This window comes from Lineus longissimus, chromosome 5 (assembly GCF_910592395.1).
Source record: "Lineus longissimus chromosome 5, tnLinLong1.2, whole genome shotgun sequence".
NCBI lineage: Eukaryota > Metazoa > Nemertea > Pilidiophora > Heteronemertea > Lineidae > Lineus > Lineus longissimus.
Window position 1 is genome coordinate 13284047 of NC_088312.1, and position 18806 is coordinate 13302852.

The 18806-nt window shown below is 40.2% G+C and overlaps 1 protein-coding gene across 2 annotated transcripts in view; it reads left to right on the forward strand.

Annotated features, from left to right (window-relative positions):
- The first annotated feature begins 4025 nt into the window (after positions 1-4025).
- Positions 4026-18806, forward strand: part of LOC135488248 (neurotrophin-3-like) — a 44741-nt gene continuing 29960 nt past the window's right edge. For both annotated transcript variants that reach the window (XM_064772776.1, XM_064772777.1), the window contains exon 1: positions 4026-4264. In XM_064772776.1, the coding sequence (XP_064628846.1) occupies positions 4189-4264 (76 nt within the window). In that variant the 5' untranslated portion in view covers positions 4026-4188. The remainder of the gene's footprint in view (positions 4265-18806) is intronic.

Consider the following 18806-nt stretch of genomic DNA (forward strand, 5'->3'; position numbering starts at 1 on the left):
TGTGCATAAACTTCGAGACTCTGCTACAATACGACGACCCTCACTTGTCAATTTTTTATCGCCTCGTGGCCAGCCACGAATGACTTCCATCTGATGCGACGATCCCGAAACAGCCCTTATCTGTTACCAAATGACGACCCTCACTCGTCAAATTTTATCGCCTCATTGGCAGCCACGAATGACTTCCATGTGCTGCGAGACTCGCTGCACCATCAAAGCACAGTGTAGCGCCTGTACAGTGTACAGGAAGGTGCACACAAATACGGCGATACTTAGCCTACTAACAGAGCGGAGCGAAGCTCTGCACACCTCGCAATGAATGACAAATGATCACTCGCCCGTGGGGGTTTAAATGCACTCAGGATGTGGGGTCACCCTCAAACGTCATCATGGCTGTCTTGAGCGACATGGCGTCAATCATCTTCTGTTGCAACATCAAGGTGGATACATGGTCCTGGTCGTGAGACGGCTGGCTAACGACGGTGGGTATACTGGTAAGAGCAGGAGGCCTCGTCTCAGTCACATGCTCTGCTGCCACTCCGGCCACGCCAACACTTCAGATAATGTGCTACGACTCCATCTCACTTCTGGCTTGACGCGACTGCTGGCGTTTTCCCTTTAAACTTTCAATGAAATTCTCCATGCTGACTATCATCTCACTAAAACAGTCCTTGTTGCCTTCCTGACTTGGCTGCCTATCAGGTCGACACTCCTCCTCAGCTAGCAGTGGCCTGCAACTTGGGCCGGTGTCGAAGTTGCAGCAAATCGAGTACTGATTTGACTACTGCTATCAGTAATGTGGTAAGGAAATCCCATTAGAACAATAACTTGCTGAGCATGACCAACATTCTCGTTACAACGCTCCTCAGGATCATTTCTACTGCTACAACGCTCTGCGTGACTATTTCTACTATTTTGCCGCTCTGTAGGACCATTTCTACTGTTACACCGTTCTCCGCGCTCTCTATCGGTAGATCAGGAAACTATGGCGTTGGCCAGTGTTCGCTCCAATTCGTCGCATTCAAGGCTGGTTTTCCTCCAATTCACGGGCGATACGAGCTACTGCCGCTTCATTTAGCAATTCGGGGGCACCTCCGGAACGTTTTTGCATGCTAACCGGCCTTTGGGATGCAACTCCTGGCCCGTTTTTATCGTTTGTTTCCATTTTCGGCACGAATTTGCTTGTTGGGGCGCTTGCATGCAAGAATGCGCCGACCGATTTTCGAATTTAAACCAACTTAAAATTAATATCGACACAAGTTCTTCAAGATCCGTTCGGAGAGACCATTTTCTGTTTTGATTGTATCGATTTACGAATAAACCGGACCTCGAAATGGAACTTCAAAACGGTTTTCTTCAGCACAACAACATATTTATATTTTTAATTTCGTCTGCTCGTTTAGCCTCGCTTTCGAATCTCAAAACCGGCGAGTGCATTCTTTCAGGGGTGTATAATTGTACACGACCAAGGACAAGGACATTAGGGAAAACACGATGTTTAGCCTTTCCCTCGCCCATGATCGAACCCGGTGTAACATCTTTGGTTGTTCCCGTATTTTCATGTCTTAGCCAGCAACTGAGCTAGAGAAACCATGACTTTTCCATGAGGGGTATAGAGAAAACACTGCGTCAATCTATCATTCCAGGGTCTTAAACGATGCGGGAAACACTCAAAAATATTACACCGGGCCCTACTCACTCCTTAGAGGTGGACATGTCATCCATTGTGCCATCAAGTCATGTTGACATATGCAGATTTCCTTTGGTGAAGGCATCAGCCATAGCTTGAACATGTGATCACGATAATATCATACGAAATATTTCAGTCAAGATATTTCTATCTTCATCAAAATGTGCATGGTATCTTTTCTAAATCAGCACCTGACGTTAAATGAATAACTTGATTATCATGAATCTCCCGAGATCGACGAGAGTTTGCTACAGAAAACTCTGTAAACGCACACGCAAAAGATTACCGCCGTTAAGTTACTTCCTAGTGTGCTGTCGCATCGGCAGAGGGCGCCTGATGCTCAGGTGTATTGTTGTGCGGTTTATCGTCCAGCTGCGCAAAAGACTACAACAGAGATATGACCTCCGAGTATTAGACGTTGAAACGTCATCTATAGGTCTCCTCAAAATATATCAATACGTAAGTCTCCTCAGTAATGTATTTGTTTTCCTGTTGATGGTCCCAGTATAAAAAGGGCGCGAGTTTGAATCTCAGCGAAACCTCAATGGCTTTCCTTTTGGAAAATAAGTTACAAAAGTTCGCAATACGTTGGTGCATAATAAGAGTGCACATCACATGACTACGGTGACCCTTAAGTGATGTATTTGTTTCTTTTTCTAATTTAGCTTATTTTTCTCGAATTACCACCGCGGTGGTACTTCAAGAAGAAAACATTTAATCAAATTAGAAGAAAAAAGCATAACATATACGGGCCACCGTATATGACTCTTAACAGCAATGCAATAGGCTAGATTCTGCCCGAAGTCTTAATGAAATTACACTAAGGGCAACATCGAAACTGGTGTATTCGTGGTAATGGTGGGTATATACAGCTCGTTCTCAGGACTGATGTAATTAAATAGGTCGGATATTTTTCCGTTGATTTGCTTCATCGAGGAAAACTCGCGCGACTTCAACAATGTTGGTCATCTCAACTCTCGCTATAGGGTAGGAGAACTCCTGCATTCACCGCTTTAATATTACCAATTTCGCAATAAAACCAAGCGCGAGTGAGTCACCACTTTTATATTTTGGTGGAACCTCGCAGTGCTGTTGTATATCATTTGACATCAGGGGCGGTTCCGGGGGCGGGGGTCATGCCCCCTCCTCTCGACAACCAAACATTTTCTGTTGGAGGCATTGGGTATGAAGCACAATCTTTCTCTATATTGGAAACTGTTGTGGTCCTCTACCACAAACTAGCGCTTGACATTGGTTTCAAAGATCACCGTAACATATTACAAGAGAATATTAGTCATTACCGACATCAGCAGATGCATTGCAGGTGCTGTTAGGACTATTATAGCTTTCGGTTGTAAGACGCTTGTAGTTTGCTTACTCTTATCATCTTGCTCTATATGCACAGCCAGGTGCAGGGTGGGTCCCTCTTACTTTTCGATTCCTCACCAAACCTCAAACTACTCTGCTTTCAGTAGATCTTTTTGTTGTAAGGTGCCAGGAAAAAGCTTTTTTCGAGAGAACCCCCACCGGACCCCCACCCTTTCAAACCTCATCCATCGCAGGCGCTCGGCCCTATTAACTTTCAGAATGTACGTACGGCCCTGACACATGAACGCATATGCTTTCCCTTCCGTCGGCAGGATAACGACCAGCATGACCAATGGAAATATGTGTTCGGAAATTGCTGCTACAACATTGATGATAGATGCTAGGGACACTCTGATCAGGTGCTGCAATTTCGACCACCAGGATACATCTAAAGGGTGCCCTTTTCACCAGGGGTTGAACTGAAAACCACCGGTCTACGAGGATGACCACTACATGTACTTAGTCATTGGGATAAATGACACACGTGTTGGTTATCCTCACCAGCTATCGATTATACGAGATGAACCATGCTCTAAATTACCTACAATGTCAACAAACCTTTTTATCAGCGTTAACATCATTTATTTCAATCCCAATGATTAATCCGGCATGCAATATGTGCTGACCAATGATTCAGACGCCAGTCATTCCAATGTCTTTTATCCGACATAACAGGCCAGTTTATTCTAGTTAAAGGACTAATTACCAAGCAAATGATAAATAGGATGTACACGGCATTTCCTGCTGGCAGCGAGTCGCCACACCGTTATAGAATTAGTGATTAACTAATTGAGTCACGTTGTATCTGACGTCATTGGTATCTCCCAAGGAACCGGCGAGTCGCGGCTAGCTACCGCCCGCTCGGTACCACGTGCCGCCAATTGTCTACCTCACCCCCGCACACAACTCACTCACCCATTCATTGGTTCTTGCTAACCCATTATATTCGATGTGTAATGGCCTGAAAGTGACATGTACCTTGTGTGCTTATGATCCTGTTATCAAAATCTGATACGAAACATGCCGGTGCGGTATTGCATCCCTTGCTACAAGTGTCATTCAAGCTGTAAAGATTTGAATAAGTGACCAGTGCATAATTCCGTTAATTTTTTTCCAATGCCTCTGACCTGATGAGACCAGACATGAGCGTGATTGTGCAATCTGGAGGGATAATTGCAATGGTTTTCGTTGCTCAGTTTGTCAAAGGTAAGCATTTTTTTCTGTGTTGTTACGTTGAATTGTTCGGGATGAAGCAAATCGCTTATCCATCTTCGAATGAAAGTTCACAGTTTTCGGTCAAAACCAGATTTTACAAAATTGTTGTCGCGGTACCTTATCTACAACATGTTTTTCACTCTGTCGGTGAATTTTATTGCACCTATTGTTTTCTGACTCGCAATTGTAGAGAACTGCGTGTCGTCTGTTTTATACAATTCATTGCACCTCGGTTTTTCTCGATTGCAATGTGGAGAGAACTCTGCCTTCTGTCGCTTTGCTATTCAAGCAGTAAAATGGTGTCTCTCCTTGCAATAATTAGATGTTACCAGTTGTTTGCATCCTCTCACTCGACGAATTTAAGAGTTAGCGTGCTTTGTCATCCAACAGAATAGTTCTCCAGGGTAATGATATTCCTTGTGCATTGCAATGCCTGTAATTGCAATGGTTTGTCCCGATGCTAAAAGTGTCAACCTGTCACACTACGTCTAAGAGATGCAGTTGCTCCCTCCAGTTACCACATTGTTTTATCACTCCTAAAAATATACAGCTTATAACCAAGAATGAACTAATCTATACTCGATATAACAATGTACAATGTAGTACTGTTTCTCCTAGTCCACACAGCTTTTGGCACCCTTCCCAATCTAAATACGACAACGTTTTGGTACCTTCAAGGTGATAACATCGCTCTTCAATCCAACATAGGCGTCTTAAACAAAACATCGTCGATCCTTCGAAAGTCGAACCAACGACCTCCTAGTCCAACAATTGTTGTACAAGCCAAATTACATTATCTTTTGCAACTCTGTCTGACTATGAGGCGATGGATAGTGCTTGACATGTGCATCATCCTTCGTCTCGTTCCATTCCAATTTCACACACGTCCCATTGTATCATCTTTTTTGTAACTTTCCTGCTGTATAACCCGAATTGTGTCCTCATGAGACCGATTTGTGATGTATGGAAATGAGAATTATAATCAAACACTACGCAGTCTCTATCCGTACAACACAGTCATTCTGAGGATGCCTTGTGATATGTTTCCATTACGACTGTTAATAATGGAAACACATTATACTCTTAAAGTTTATCGGTAAGAATGGCTGATTTGGAAGGTTCTATTGTACCAACTGTGAAGTTCGTAAAAGAAAATAATGAAACTTGTCATTAATAAGTTACAAGCTACAGATGTGATAAACCATCAACATGGTTAATTATTACTTTTTCGATACCCGTAGTTAAAACAGCTGATTTTGCAGCCGGTGAATGGGGACTAGGCTATCTGAGTTTACTATTAACTATAACTATGAAATAGTTAATTTTAGTAATGGATGTCGAGAGCGTACACATCATCCTAGAGTTTAGTATTGGTGAGTCAAAAATGGCAATCGATACGGTGGCCATGCTGGCCTTACCTAGCTCACTCTCCGGAAAATATAGCGCCTTAAGGTCACGGGAGAATGATCAGACATCTTGCAGATCAGATTACTCTCCTTGTCTTCAGTTGACGCTCTCAATACCGTCGCTGCCGTTCACACAGGGCCATGGCAATTAAGCGGAATCTGCGAAAACCTGGCGGAAACAGCATACAAACAGTGTGAGAATATTGATGTTAGATACTTATTGTTAGAAATATTTGCAATATTCGCCGCGTTTATTCTTCTCCCCGCCACGGCTGTTGGGAAGTGGCTCGAGAAAAAAAAACACAGTCACGTTTTTTCATGTATGTTGGTGTTTTCCTGAATGCTTGATAAATCGAGGTTTAAACATATTGATACTTAGGCAATATTACGAGTAAATAATGATACTCTCGGCATACTTATTTTGCGCTATTTCCATTCAGATTCCGCAGTTTCTCCAAGTTCCGTGAAATCGCCATGGCCTTCACACAAGCGGGGGCGGACTCTAAAGCAGATGACAACTTGAATTGGCAATTTAGTGCGTTATCATGTAATGCGGTCTTCAGTTCTGCTAAGATGCGTGCGACAGCGCATAAAATCCCACTTAACGTAAAAGGGCCACTCAAAACGTATTACGAGTGATGCGACCATACTTGGCCAAATATCAAAGGTCATTTGTAGAAAGGGGCTAAGTGCACTTTATCTTGTTTAGAAAGAAAAACACATTTAAAGTTTAATCTGAATCTGAATGTTGAAATTCGGTTGACATTTTCCATTTTGGCATTTAGTTTACGATTGTCATAAATGGGACTCTTTTTTAAGTTATTTGCAACAACTGAAGAAACTATTCCAATGCCATATGTTGGCATACAGGTTGTAAGGGAAGTGCGTATGAGGACATTTCGACTTTTAAGACCCCTGATATTAGGTTTTAGAGGGTGATCGGAATAGTACTAGGCTCTTCAGGGTTAATGAGCAGAAAATGTACCACTTCACAAGGTCAAACGCGTTTTCAAAGGTTACGTCATGATCACAAAGCAATTTGCATTTTCAAACAAAAGTAGAACCTACCTTAGCGGACACCTCTCTATTAAGGACAACCTCTCAATTACACACTGTGACACTAGGATTGGTCCCAAATTTGTTGTTTCTATTCAATTATACCTCTCTTATCAGGAAACCTCTATATTAAGGACAACACTTGTCAGTCCCGTGGGTGTCCTTAATAGAGAGGTTCCACTGTATACGACAAAAAAAGTCTCAATGTTACTCAAACAATCAATCATGAAATTCAAAGCAAAATTCGACATCCTATAGGTATGTAGGTCAGAAGTTCAGGTAAGACTCCTAGTTAAGATCGTATTCAATTTCGTGTGCATGTGCATGTACATTTGTTACAAGATTTTTGTAAAATCAATAGTTAAGGCCTCGTTAAAATGTAATTTCTTCAATTGTTCCAATTCAGAGAGTGTAATGTGACCCTAAACGTCTCCTTGATCATACTGAAGGTTACTACTAAGTAATTTCCTCACACCTTGCACTTTAGAAAACATAATTTGACCGTGATTATCTCCTCGATCATGTCGATGTTTCTATTGCAACGATTGCCATGATAGCTAAATAATAGAGGCATACGAGTTTAGTTTGCAGCTGCTACTAAAGTGACACCATCACGATATGATTTCAAATGTGTCTCAAACGGCTTGTATATCCTGTTTTGTTGCTTTGATATTTATTTACAATAGGACACGAGGTTCAAATAGGGTGAGAAAAAGTATGCACGTTTCGCAGAGGCGATGACGTGAATTTAGCTCCCCCCGCTAGTGGAGGATGTCCTGTCTTATTGTTCATAGACAGATTATTAGCAAAATGTTTTGATTGAGACAAAACTATGTAGTAGTCAATGCAAACCCTGTAATCCCCACAAACAGACACACATTCCACCCCGACCCAAGCCGGTCAGGTTATAAATACATAGTGGAGCTGGTCTCTCGGGGGGGGGGGGGGGGGGGGGGGGGTTAGTTTGCTCCAAGATGATGAGAAATTTCTCATATCGCTTTCTTTCCGATTTTCATTTCTTCAAACAGGATCCGGACTTGAAATGAAATAGTCAGAAGCTGTTTTTAAGTATTTTTAAGTTAAAAAAAATTGGTCAAGCGGTCGACAGGTTTTCAACTCTATTGAATCTTGATTGAATTTCGAGAAGCAGGTAATAGAAATTAGGTAGAAAATGAAAAGTTCAGAATTCGACACTTAATTTGTTGTAAGTCCTTACCGGTAAAAGAGGGTTAAATTTTTGCTTTGACCGCTTCATAACCATATATTGTAAAAACGTTCTCGCTACTGCACAAGATTCCTTCACACCGGGTCTTTTTCTTTTTTATAACTCGCTCTTAACTAAAAATACCCTAGTCTCCACTATCGCAGTCTTGACTGTATAACGGCACCAGTAACATTGCGGGGGCGAATGATCAAATGCGCTCTAAGCTGACAACTTGTATTGGTAATTCGTTGCATTATGCCATATGGTGACTTCAAAGCTGCCAAAGTGGCAATTGATCACGCAAAGAAATCCATCTTACGGAAGGACCTGCCACGCAAAATTAACAACGAGTGATGCAACTATAGTAGACCTAATGTACATAATTGTTGCATCATTATAGCTGCATCATTTTATTACATTTGTACTAGAATCCGGTGTAGAAGTTCGAAATATCTTAGGATAGAATGTCTCGGGAACACTTTAATTTCTGAGCCACTGGCGGTCATGATCTCTATAGAGTCATATACTACTAGTATCATAATCCATCTGAATACAAATGGGCTGGACACCTTTTCAAGGGGAAATTTTGTTTCTACTTTTTCAAAGGTTCCAGAATAAGATGATTGAACTCTGTCTATTCGTAAATATTTTTTCCGCATCGTTTTGGGCTCTGAACTACTGGCCATATTTCTTTAAAAGCATGGATTTTATTGATATTGCTTTTAGTAACAATGACCAAAAAAATTACTGTGCGTACATTTACGTAATGCATTGGATTTGACATTTTCCGTCGAGTACGGTTTATTTCTCGACCAATCTGCGCGAAGTCTTCATGTTATTTTACCATCATTTACCAAGTATGAATTAGGATGAGAAAAACGATCATAATTATATGACCTGACATGATACAGGGGATGTCGTTCTTTAAAGCATCTTCTTCTTTTTTCACCAATTTCCATTCCTTGCCGTCTGAGTTTAGAGAATTGACATCGAACTGGAGGCATATATTGGTTGTCTCACTTAAACCGCAAGGGTGGAGCTCTGACCGAGCGGTGTGGGTGATACAATCAATACCGACTGTGATACGTCAATTTCTATTCTTAAACACCTCGATTTAAATAATGAATTCGGTGATTTTAAATTCTTATTGACTGCTTATCCATATTTGGCCCCCACCCAAGCCGTTTTGTTCGCCTAACCAGAACTGTTGAATTCAAAACGAGGCTTCATCACCGGCACACAGTGCATTCACACTGTAAACTGCGTTTCATTATCAACCAAATTTGTTTAGAATGGCTGGCCAAGGCATTGATAGGTTTCGCAACCTTCACGAAAGACAAAGTACAAAAGTATGAAGGACTGTGCTGTCATCCGGTCCTGTGCAAATTCATTTTCTCAACACCTGTAAATATCGGCTTTTGAGGGACACTCTTCAAAACCATCGTCGATGAAATACTTCTTCATAGTTTGTACACTGTACTTCGCACCTGATCGTCGTTTGTTGTTCGTAGGTCTTCGAAAGGGTTGTAAAACCTGCCATCTAATATTCTGTGATCAGGCGATGTAAAGTGATGATTTACCTCTTTCGTACATTGTATGTTTGCAAAAGAAGGGTAACGATACCAATCACACTGACGATGTCCGATGGAAATTACCCAGTCATGGCAGTACATGTACGTTGTACCGGAGGATGCTGTAAAGGGTTGACCATAGGCACTAGCATTTTGGCCAGAGCTTGAAAACCTAAAGCAATTAGAACTCCTTCAAAATAAAGTAAATGCCAAAATGCCAAAATTTAGGCCCAGGAGCGAACGGACTTTGCTTTAAAAACATTATATCGTGTGATTGGATGGGCCTGATTTCTTTCAACGCCAAGGTCACCCTGGAGACTCAATTCCCAACATTGCCGAGCATCTTATCAGGCCTTCCAGTTTGCCGAGCTTGCCTGTCCTGAGAAAAGGAAGTTGTGTTTGATACAGTTAGAAAAACTGTGTTGTTGGGTCTTTCAACGAAATATTATTGTGTTCATCTGGTAATGATGTTCTTCAAGCATGGTTTGCATCAAACATAGAGAAAAATGCACTGCTGGTTTGTCCTATGGAAAGCGAACAAATCGTGAAATACATGTGTGCATGGATTGTTTTTGTGCGTGCACCACAGAGTACCCCGCTGGTTAATTTAACTAGAAATTTAGTGCATATGATGACATATTGTACATGTTACCAGATGGACACAGTTTATTTTAGAAAATTTACCAACGAGCGCACATTTTGGATGATTTTCTTGTGAGACAGACATTCTTACAGGTCTGAAGAAGCACTTTCCAGGGCAATCTAGCTGCTCGGTAAGTTGGAAGGCATGATAAGATGCTCGGCAATTTGGAGAACTCATTCTCCAGGGTGAAGGTAAGGGGTAAGATAACGTAGTTCCTTATTTCAGAGGTTTACAAATAAGAGGTTGTCATATACATAAAACATGTACAAGGCACTGCAGAGAATCTTATGACATGAACCGGTGATAAAAATGTCGCGGTTGCCGAAAGTAATTTTTTGTTCTACACCCCCCTTTCTTTTGGTTCTACACCCTACATTTTTTTGTAGCTATTACTTGTGGCTACTGTCAAGCGCATATAGTGTCAACCTTTGTGATCTGACTTGCTGCTAGATAGCCATGCAATTCCAGGCATTCGCCATCGCGTGGGAGTGGATAGTATTAATACAACGTAATCCTGGAAGATGAAATTGGATTGTTTTTATTGTTGATGCACCGCACAAGGCCACAATATATCATTATTAACACAGGACGCCACTAATGACGGGTTATTCACTGGGCATTTGAAACCCGGTCTGAAAACATTGACATTGTGTCAATTATAGTACACACTCGTCGGGAAAATGCGTTACAACTTGCGCCTATCATCGTGTCGTTTGTGGTCAAATACCACTATTCGGCAATTATCATGATTAACGCTTAATCTATTTCAATCTATTATTTCGTAAAATCTCTGCTTATTTCCAAACAATTCATTGCTGTCGGTTTTTGGCACTTATCGTAAAATTCGGAGCCGGATGATTCGTGTTCGGTCCGAAATATTTTTTTCCGAACGTATGTATGGTTGAATTCGACTCCCTGGGCGAAGGATGAGATGACGAACACCTGCGAATGCACACGCGAGGCTGTACTTGTCCCCAAGTCTAACACCACCTCAGTTTGTGCCGGTGTAATGTTTTTGAGTGTTTCTGTTTTTGAGTGTTTCCCCTCATTGTTTGGGAACGCTCAAAAATAGATTGACGAGTATTTCTGTGTATCCCCCCTATTGAAAAGTCATGGTCTCTCTAGCTGCCTATTGTTTGGAAACACTGAAACATGGGGAACAACCACAGATGTTACACCGTTACCATTAATAAAAAAATTCCGGGAACAAACATGGCGGACAAATCTCGATAAAAGTTTGGGCTCTCAAAATTGTCGTTACCTCGTCATTTCCAAATGATCATGATGATCATGATTTCAAACAACGTCAGCATGTAATTTTGAATAAAACCCTTTCCCATAAGGAGTGGTTTGTCAACAAATTAAGGTTCTACCATAGGCACCACCATTGGCTAGAACTTGAAATCCTAAATCATAGAACTCTTTCAAAACGAGATGAATGCCTATTTCATATGTGGGAGTCAGTTCTTAGTTCCTAGTTTTCCAGAAAACAGACCCTTACCATTGAAATTGGCATTCACTTCATTTTTAAGGAGTTCTAATTGCTTTGAGGATTTCAAGTTCTAGCCAATGGTGGTGCCTATGGTCAACCCTTAAAAAGTTGTAAATAAAAGCGACATATTCGCGAACAGTCGAGAACGGGAGGCAAAATACAGCCTTTGACGATGTGCGCGCATGAAATATGTATTCGCACTCATAAAAACTATCACTCACAGGTTATCCATTCTTCTCATAAATTACAAACTATTATGTGATGAGCATGCTTTTCTGATAACCTCTTGGGCCTCCTTTTAATTCGATAACACGTTAATGTAGCGAATTCTGTAATAATCGAATGAAATTAACATGTTTTATTTAATGATCATTTGGCTAATGGTTCCAAATACAATGATATAACGTTATTTCCGACAATGTTGTATACGACTGTACGCAGTATTGTACGGATACCGCTGTAAAAAAAGACATACTGGCCATATATATAGGTGACCAAGAATCTAGGAAACAAGTAGAAATGCAAAGGTTTTCGTCGGCAGTTCATTATTTCTATGTCTTTCTGTAATTTTATTTTACTCTCTCTATCCTATCGTCATATTACGTATGAATGGATCTACATTATATAACAAGAGGTCATAAAGACTAAGAATTTGGAACTTCAGAAATTACAAAAACTCGAGTTTTTCTCAAAAGGGTGGGTAAAAGTTACCTCAACTCGAATACTAAATGTTATTAAATCATTGTAAAGATTTTACATTTTTCAGCTCTGAACTCCTGAACATAAAGGAGATACAGAGCATGCTGTCTAAGAGACAAAACATATTACTTTATTGCCCGTGCTATGGCGTGTTAGTGGACATTTTTTGGCTTAGAGGGGTTTTAAAACCTCGTTTAAATACCATTTCCTTGTTAGCCTAATACTCGCTACTAACTGAGTGATACTATTCAAGGCACGTATTTTGTGACAAAAATCAAGCAATAACCACCCAAAGGTAATAGTAGCCATTGAATAGGAGACGATTTATCTTGAAAAAGCCTCCTATTGTCAAAATTTGTAACCTAGTGCTAGTTAAGATGCTGTAGTATTGGTTCCAAATTCTTAGTCTTTATTCATACGTTATTATACGGATAGAGGTTAAAATAGAAAAGGTCCTTGCTTTTGACTGGTCTTTTTATATATAAATGTAGTCTACTAAACAATACTTCTCCGTTTTTGGTACATGCTCATTTTGTTTAGTTTTATTCTATATTTGCTTTGTATTTTATATTAATTCGAATTTAAGTTATCTTCATGTGAATTTGTTTCAAATTGGCAGAAGAAATATTTTATCATCAATTGTATTGTTCAATTAAAGTCGATCCCTTTATATCTCCTTCATAACTCTCATTATTCCTATTCTTTGTATAATTACCATTGTTTACAGTGGCCGTGATGTCACCAACCTGATCGATGACCGGAGTGTTAGGTTGTGACTTTGAACATCGAGACAATAAATTCAATAGCCATGATTGGGAAATGATAACGAAATAGTAAAACGTACGAGTAACCAAATTGAACACAGGGGTGTGACCAAAAGGGTTGAATACGTAGGAGCAGTGTATATTTATCTCTTGCATTATCTTTGATTATTTATATCTTCATGTTATTGACTGTGACGGCGACAGTCAACCGGCTAATGTTAACCGACAACTGCGTAGATGACTTTCAGGGTTGGCTTAAAGAGTTGATACCGAACTGGAGGTGTTGGCTGTCCTACCAAAACCGCTAGGGGAGAGGCTTTAATGTAGACTAAAACCGAAGGTAGCCGAGGTTTTGGCCAACATTTTAGCTCCATCCTAGCGGTTTTGGTGAGACAATCAATACCGACAGTAAGGTATCAATTTCTATTCTAAAACATCACATATTAGACAACGAATAATACTTTGTACCAACCCGAGCGGTTATGGTTGCCTAACCATTACCGCTGCATTCGAAACGAGGCACAATAGGGGCACAGTGCATTTACACTGTAAACTGAGGTTCATTATCAACTTAGATGTTTTAGAACTGCGCAGACAATGACCTTTCTGTGAATGCTCCTTATTGTACGAACTGAATTACCGATTAAAGAGTAACTTTGAGTTAGTAACCCCGTATCTTGTAATTTTAACAACCAGTGGTCAGTATCCTGGTTTCTATATTAATCCTCCGATATAAAATGGTTCTATTTTCCCGGGGTCCGTTTGCCGCCCCTCCCCCTCCCCCATCCAAATGTTGTTTGGTCTGCATTTTCTAATACAATGTTGATGCATTGACTATCTAGGAGAAAAATAATCTCCAATCCTTACCCTGACCAACTCTCTTATTACTGCTTCTAATCCTGACCGTCCCTGTGTCTGACCCTTACCCTAACACAAACTTGAAATTGATAAGCCTGTCTGTAACCAAGGCCCTATACCATTTATGTCATGTTTAATAGGATATCTTTTTAAAAACCTTTAATTCGATATCATTCTATCAAAATGGAGTAAAAAGAACTTGGGGAACATGGGACCCTTTGAATATGCCAAAAACGTTTTGGCCGAGGTCTTTTGATACAGAAGGGAAAATAATAAAAACAACGACCCAACACAAAAAGTCAGGTGTCAGGACTTGTGTTGGTGGGAAATGGTTGTTTGGGGAGGTTATTCTCCAAAGCAGACACATTATTATTAAATCATATTCCCTCTAACAATATCGCTTCCATTTTGTTTTTAGTCACTGTACATTATACATGTACAGTCCTACCAGAAAGTAAATGTTAACCGTTTTTTTAAATATCACAGAGATGAAATAAGATATTTCAATTCGGTTTTCAGCAGAGTATGGTATATTTAGTAGGTCATATATCTGTTGTATTTGGATGTACCTTATCCATCCCTTCATTATGTTACAAACATTTCAAAAAGATACAAAAAATCACTTAACTTTCATGTGCCTTTTCAAAAATTCAAATAAGCCAATGAACTGTGGTTTATGACCATCATTTTTCGGCACTCGCAATTCCATAGAAAGTGTTCGATAGTCATGACAAATGCATATTTTTGCCAAGGATTTTTACGTTATTTTCTAAATCTCTTCCATTACCTTAGATAGAGACCCCCAATCCTTTATGTATAAGCCGAGTTGGCCATAAATACCCTGACTGACTGCATTGCTGACCATGAGGGGTGTTCTCAAAGTTCACCAGCTGTCTGAAAAAACCATTCACCTGTAGTGGGCTAAAACTATTCTTCAAAATGAAGAATTTAGCAGGATTTTTCTAGTAACAAAAGCAAAATAAAACATTCGTTGCACCATAGTTCACCAATACATCGTGAACAAGAAATAAATAACTAAAAATAAAAAAGTTACTTTTTGGACATTTTTAAAATTGCATTTACTTTCTGGTAGGACTGTACATTGCGACCGCGCAGGGTAATTGAACTATGAATGACCTCGGGTTTGCACTCACTTTGGTGATGAAATTTCCAAAACTAATATCGCTTAAAATAAACTGTTTTAATATCAACCATGTCAAATACTTTCGCATAACCAGAGGACCTAAAAAGCTCATGATAATGGTATGGTCTACATGTCGACCTGGCCATTCGGAGGGAATGGCGGCCAATGAAAGCACGGACGGAACAACCTCATTCGGGATAGAGTTGTGGTCACTTCAGTCAGGCCGTGGTTTCCCCTCTGGGTATACCTTTGTCGTAATATGATGTTTATAGCATAGGGTCGATTGAACCAAAGCAAGGGTAATTGGATCATATTCGTGAAATTATTTTTATAAGGACTCCAGATTGTTTCGTAAACTCAGCCCTAATAGACTTAAGAGCTAGAATCTAATGGTGAGACGCAAATCAACCTTTTGATAGAGCCAGACTGACATTAAAGGCGACGCAAAAAGCCCTTCTTGATAAATACAATTACCTACAATCAGATATCAAATATGTCAAATAAATGTACAATGGTATGGGTGGATCTATCAAAGATCCCCCCCCTTACTTTATAGATACAGGCATTGGCTATACCTGTTTGCACCAGTAGGAGGCTTTTTCGGCTTCTTAACGATTTCTCAAACTTTTTCCTGATATATCCGACAAAAGTATGACGCTGTCCGACATTTTCCTGAAAGGTCGGATTATTCTAGAAAACCTCTGCAAATTACTTGGGGTTCCCAAAATAGGGCATTAAATATTAAAGACCTATGTTTAAAGAGGTTAATGTGAGCCATACACTCAGAGTGACTTTATTGAGTGAGCTAATTGGTATTCACACTTTAGGGTCACTATTGAGTGTTTGGCTTACACCTCATTAACTCCATTCGACATATGCCTTTGAACTTTATTCCTCAATTTTGAGAAATCGTTTAAAAGAAGTCGAAAAAAGCCTCCTACTAGTGTTAGTAGCAAACACCATGATTTATGGTAGTTTCTGCCAGAGAGAAATATTTAAGCTGTCATCTTTTTAAAATATGTCTTGCCTGTTTCATTCATAAATTTATGTACACAAAGCGATCGTTATTGATGTTCACTTGCCGATTTAAATCAAATTTGTAAATTCATGTATCAAAATTGACATCGCCAAGAGCTAATGTCTCAGGGGTTTGTGTGCAGGCCGGAGAAGCGAACATTTACCCCTGATTTCCTCAGGATAGATCTGTATACACGTGTCAGACAAGACTCACCTGAGAGCGTCCCGTTTTTATCCGGGTCTGTCCGGTTTCCCCCTACTTTCTATTACGTTACTAATAGCCCAATATAGCTTGCTGCCAAGTTGATGCTTTTTGCTCAGCATTTATGTAAGCTCTTGCCAGACTTATGCAAACTCTCCTGTTAGTCTCCCGTTTTTATCCGGGTTGTCCGGTTTCCCCCTACTTTCCATTACGTTACCAATAGCCAAATATTGCCTGCGTCAAAAACGATGCTTGCAGCTCAGCGTCGTTTTCTATAAGCGCGTGGCAGACTAATGTAGACGTTCAGATGTTTTGTTACAACCGGGGTATCAGGTTTCCCCCTACACTACTAAAATACATGTGGTCGTCCAATATTGCCTGCGTCAAAGTTTATGCTAAGCTCATCAGCTTCTATTTCTGTAACTCGCCAATTTGTTCTTGTCTTGCTAATATTCTATTAAACGACTGCATTAAAAGAATGATTTATCGTACGGCGTAGATTAAAGAGCAGTTATTTGAGCATCGAACTCAAGCTTTGGTTTCTTCGTTTATCTTAAAGGACTAACGGAGTTACATTTGTATTATGGGCATAATTACCAAGCTTGGCTGCCTAGTTACCTTCCACTCTAGTATTTTCCATCAAGAAACTGTCCATAAAGTAAAAAAAATCACTGATTCTTCGAGTGATAACAATTAATGAATAAAAAATGAACGAATGACGAATAACGGGGGTAAGAAATGTGACCCATCGCGACAGCAAAATCCGGCACATGTTGCTCTGAGTTTGGCAGATTGAGAGGGACTGGCATTGACTGGTTGATTCTTTCACTGTTGTCTGCCTTAGTTGTCCGCGTTTTTCCCCCATTATCCCCAATATGTGAGATATTTCCCTGGTTTTCTGTGACGGGCCAGAATTAGGTGATTCTAGATCAAGAATTACCCTTTAAAAGGCGTTATTACATTTCGTAAGCTCACAATGGGGAAATTTGAATGACCACTAACATGGAAGTAACCGAGCATGTCTGTCAGAGGTTCGTTTCCTCCCACGCTTCCATGAAAGTCGTGTGTCATTCGTAAAATTGCATCCACGTCGTCCTTATCTGCAACATCTGTATCTAATCATGGCTCAGCAAGATTTATTCTCCACCTAGCATCAATGAAGCCGGCGAAATATCCGCGACAGGTTGAGCTGTCGTCAAGAATCATGTCACTCTGCCATGAGAAGCTACCAAACATTCATATTTTATAAATTATTGCGACGTTTATTTATTACCTGTATGAATATAAAATGATATTTGTAATCCGACTCCAACTTTCCTTCAAGGCTCGTTACAGTCGTCTGGACGTCTTCAATTTAAAATTAACTGGTTTTTTATTTTCGTGAATTTTATGAATTTTGATACCGCGATTCGCAAACCCATAAAAATCTAAAATAATTACCTACGTAATTAGAAAAGCAGAAAGAAATTTCGTATCTGCCAAATTATTATCGTGAATCAATGATTTTTCGCGACTAGCAAAATTAAGAATTTTAGTAGTATTTTTTCGAGGTTTTCGGTTTCCCCAGTCATTACGTTTCGAATCGTCATCGTCGTCGTCGTCGTCGTCGTCATAAACATCGTAAATCCATAGCTGTATATGAAGAGAATAAAGCTTCCACGAGTCATCTCGATCGGCCAGCCAACACCTTGTGCCTTGTGCGTCAAATGTTATCGCATGTCACGTCTTGTTCCTGCCTTTCCATTTCGATGGTCTTTCACATGACTGCCTACATTGGTTAACGGTGTGACCAGGAGGGGGCTTTGGCAGAAAACACAAAAACTGCAATATTGCCACTAAACTATGTTTCCCAGGGGCATAGTGTGTCTCTTTACAGCGAGATAGGATGCCGGTGTATACAAATGTAAAGTTTACAAAGTAGTTGTAAGACAAGAAACACAGAAACGAATCAGAAACGAATCAGAAACGAATCAGAAACGCAGAAACGCAGGAACGAAACACAGAAACGAAAAGAAACGGGTTTTCATAAAAGTTGGAATCGAGGCGCAGGCATAGATGGCACCTACCTCGATACGTTCCATGACCAAGTCGTTGTTATCGTCGTTAAAGTAAACTCTGAGGATGAATTCATCAGGGGCACTAAGGGAGTGCACTCTTTTTGAGATGGTGGTGTAGTGCTTTGGTAGGTTCGACCCCTACAGCCTATTGTTTTTAGTGGTGGTGCAGTGCAATGTCTTGGTAGTGTAGTGTTCGTTCATGGGTTCAATTTTTAAAATCTGTATTTAGAGATCTGCTTTATGTTAATGAGGTTCAAGGTAAATTTGTCTTCATTATCATATGCAAATTAGGGTCGAAGTTTAGCCTAGAGACGGTGGTGTCGTGTTTCGGTAATGGGTTCGATTCCTGTCCTTGAGATTGTGGTGCTTTGAGGGAGGTTTACACATTTGCATAATGTATGAACTTCGGAACCAAGGAGC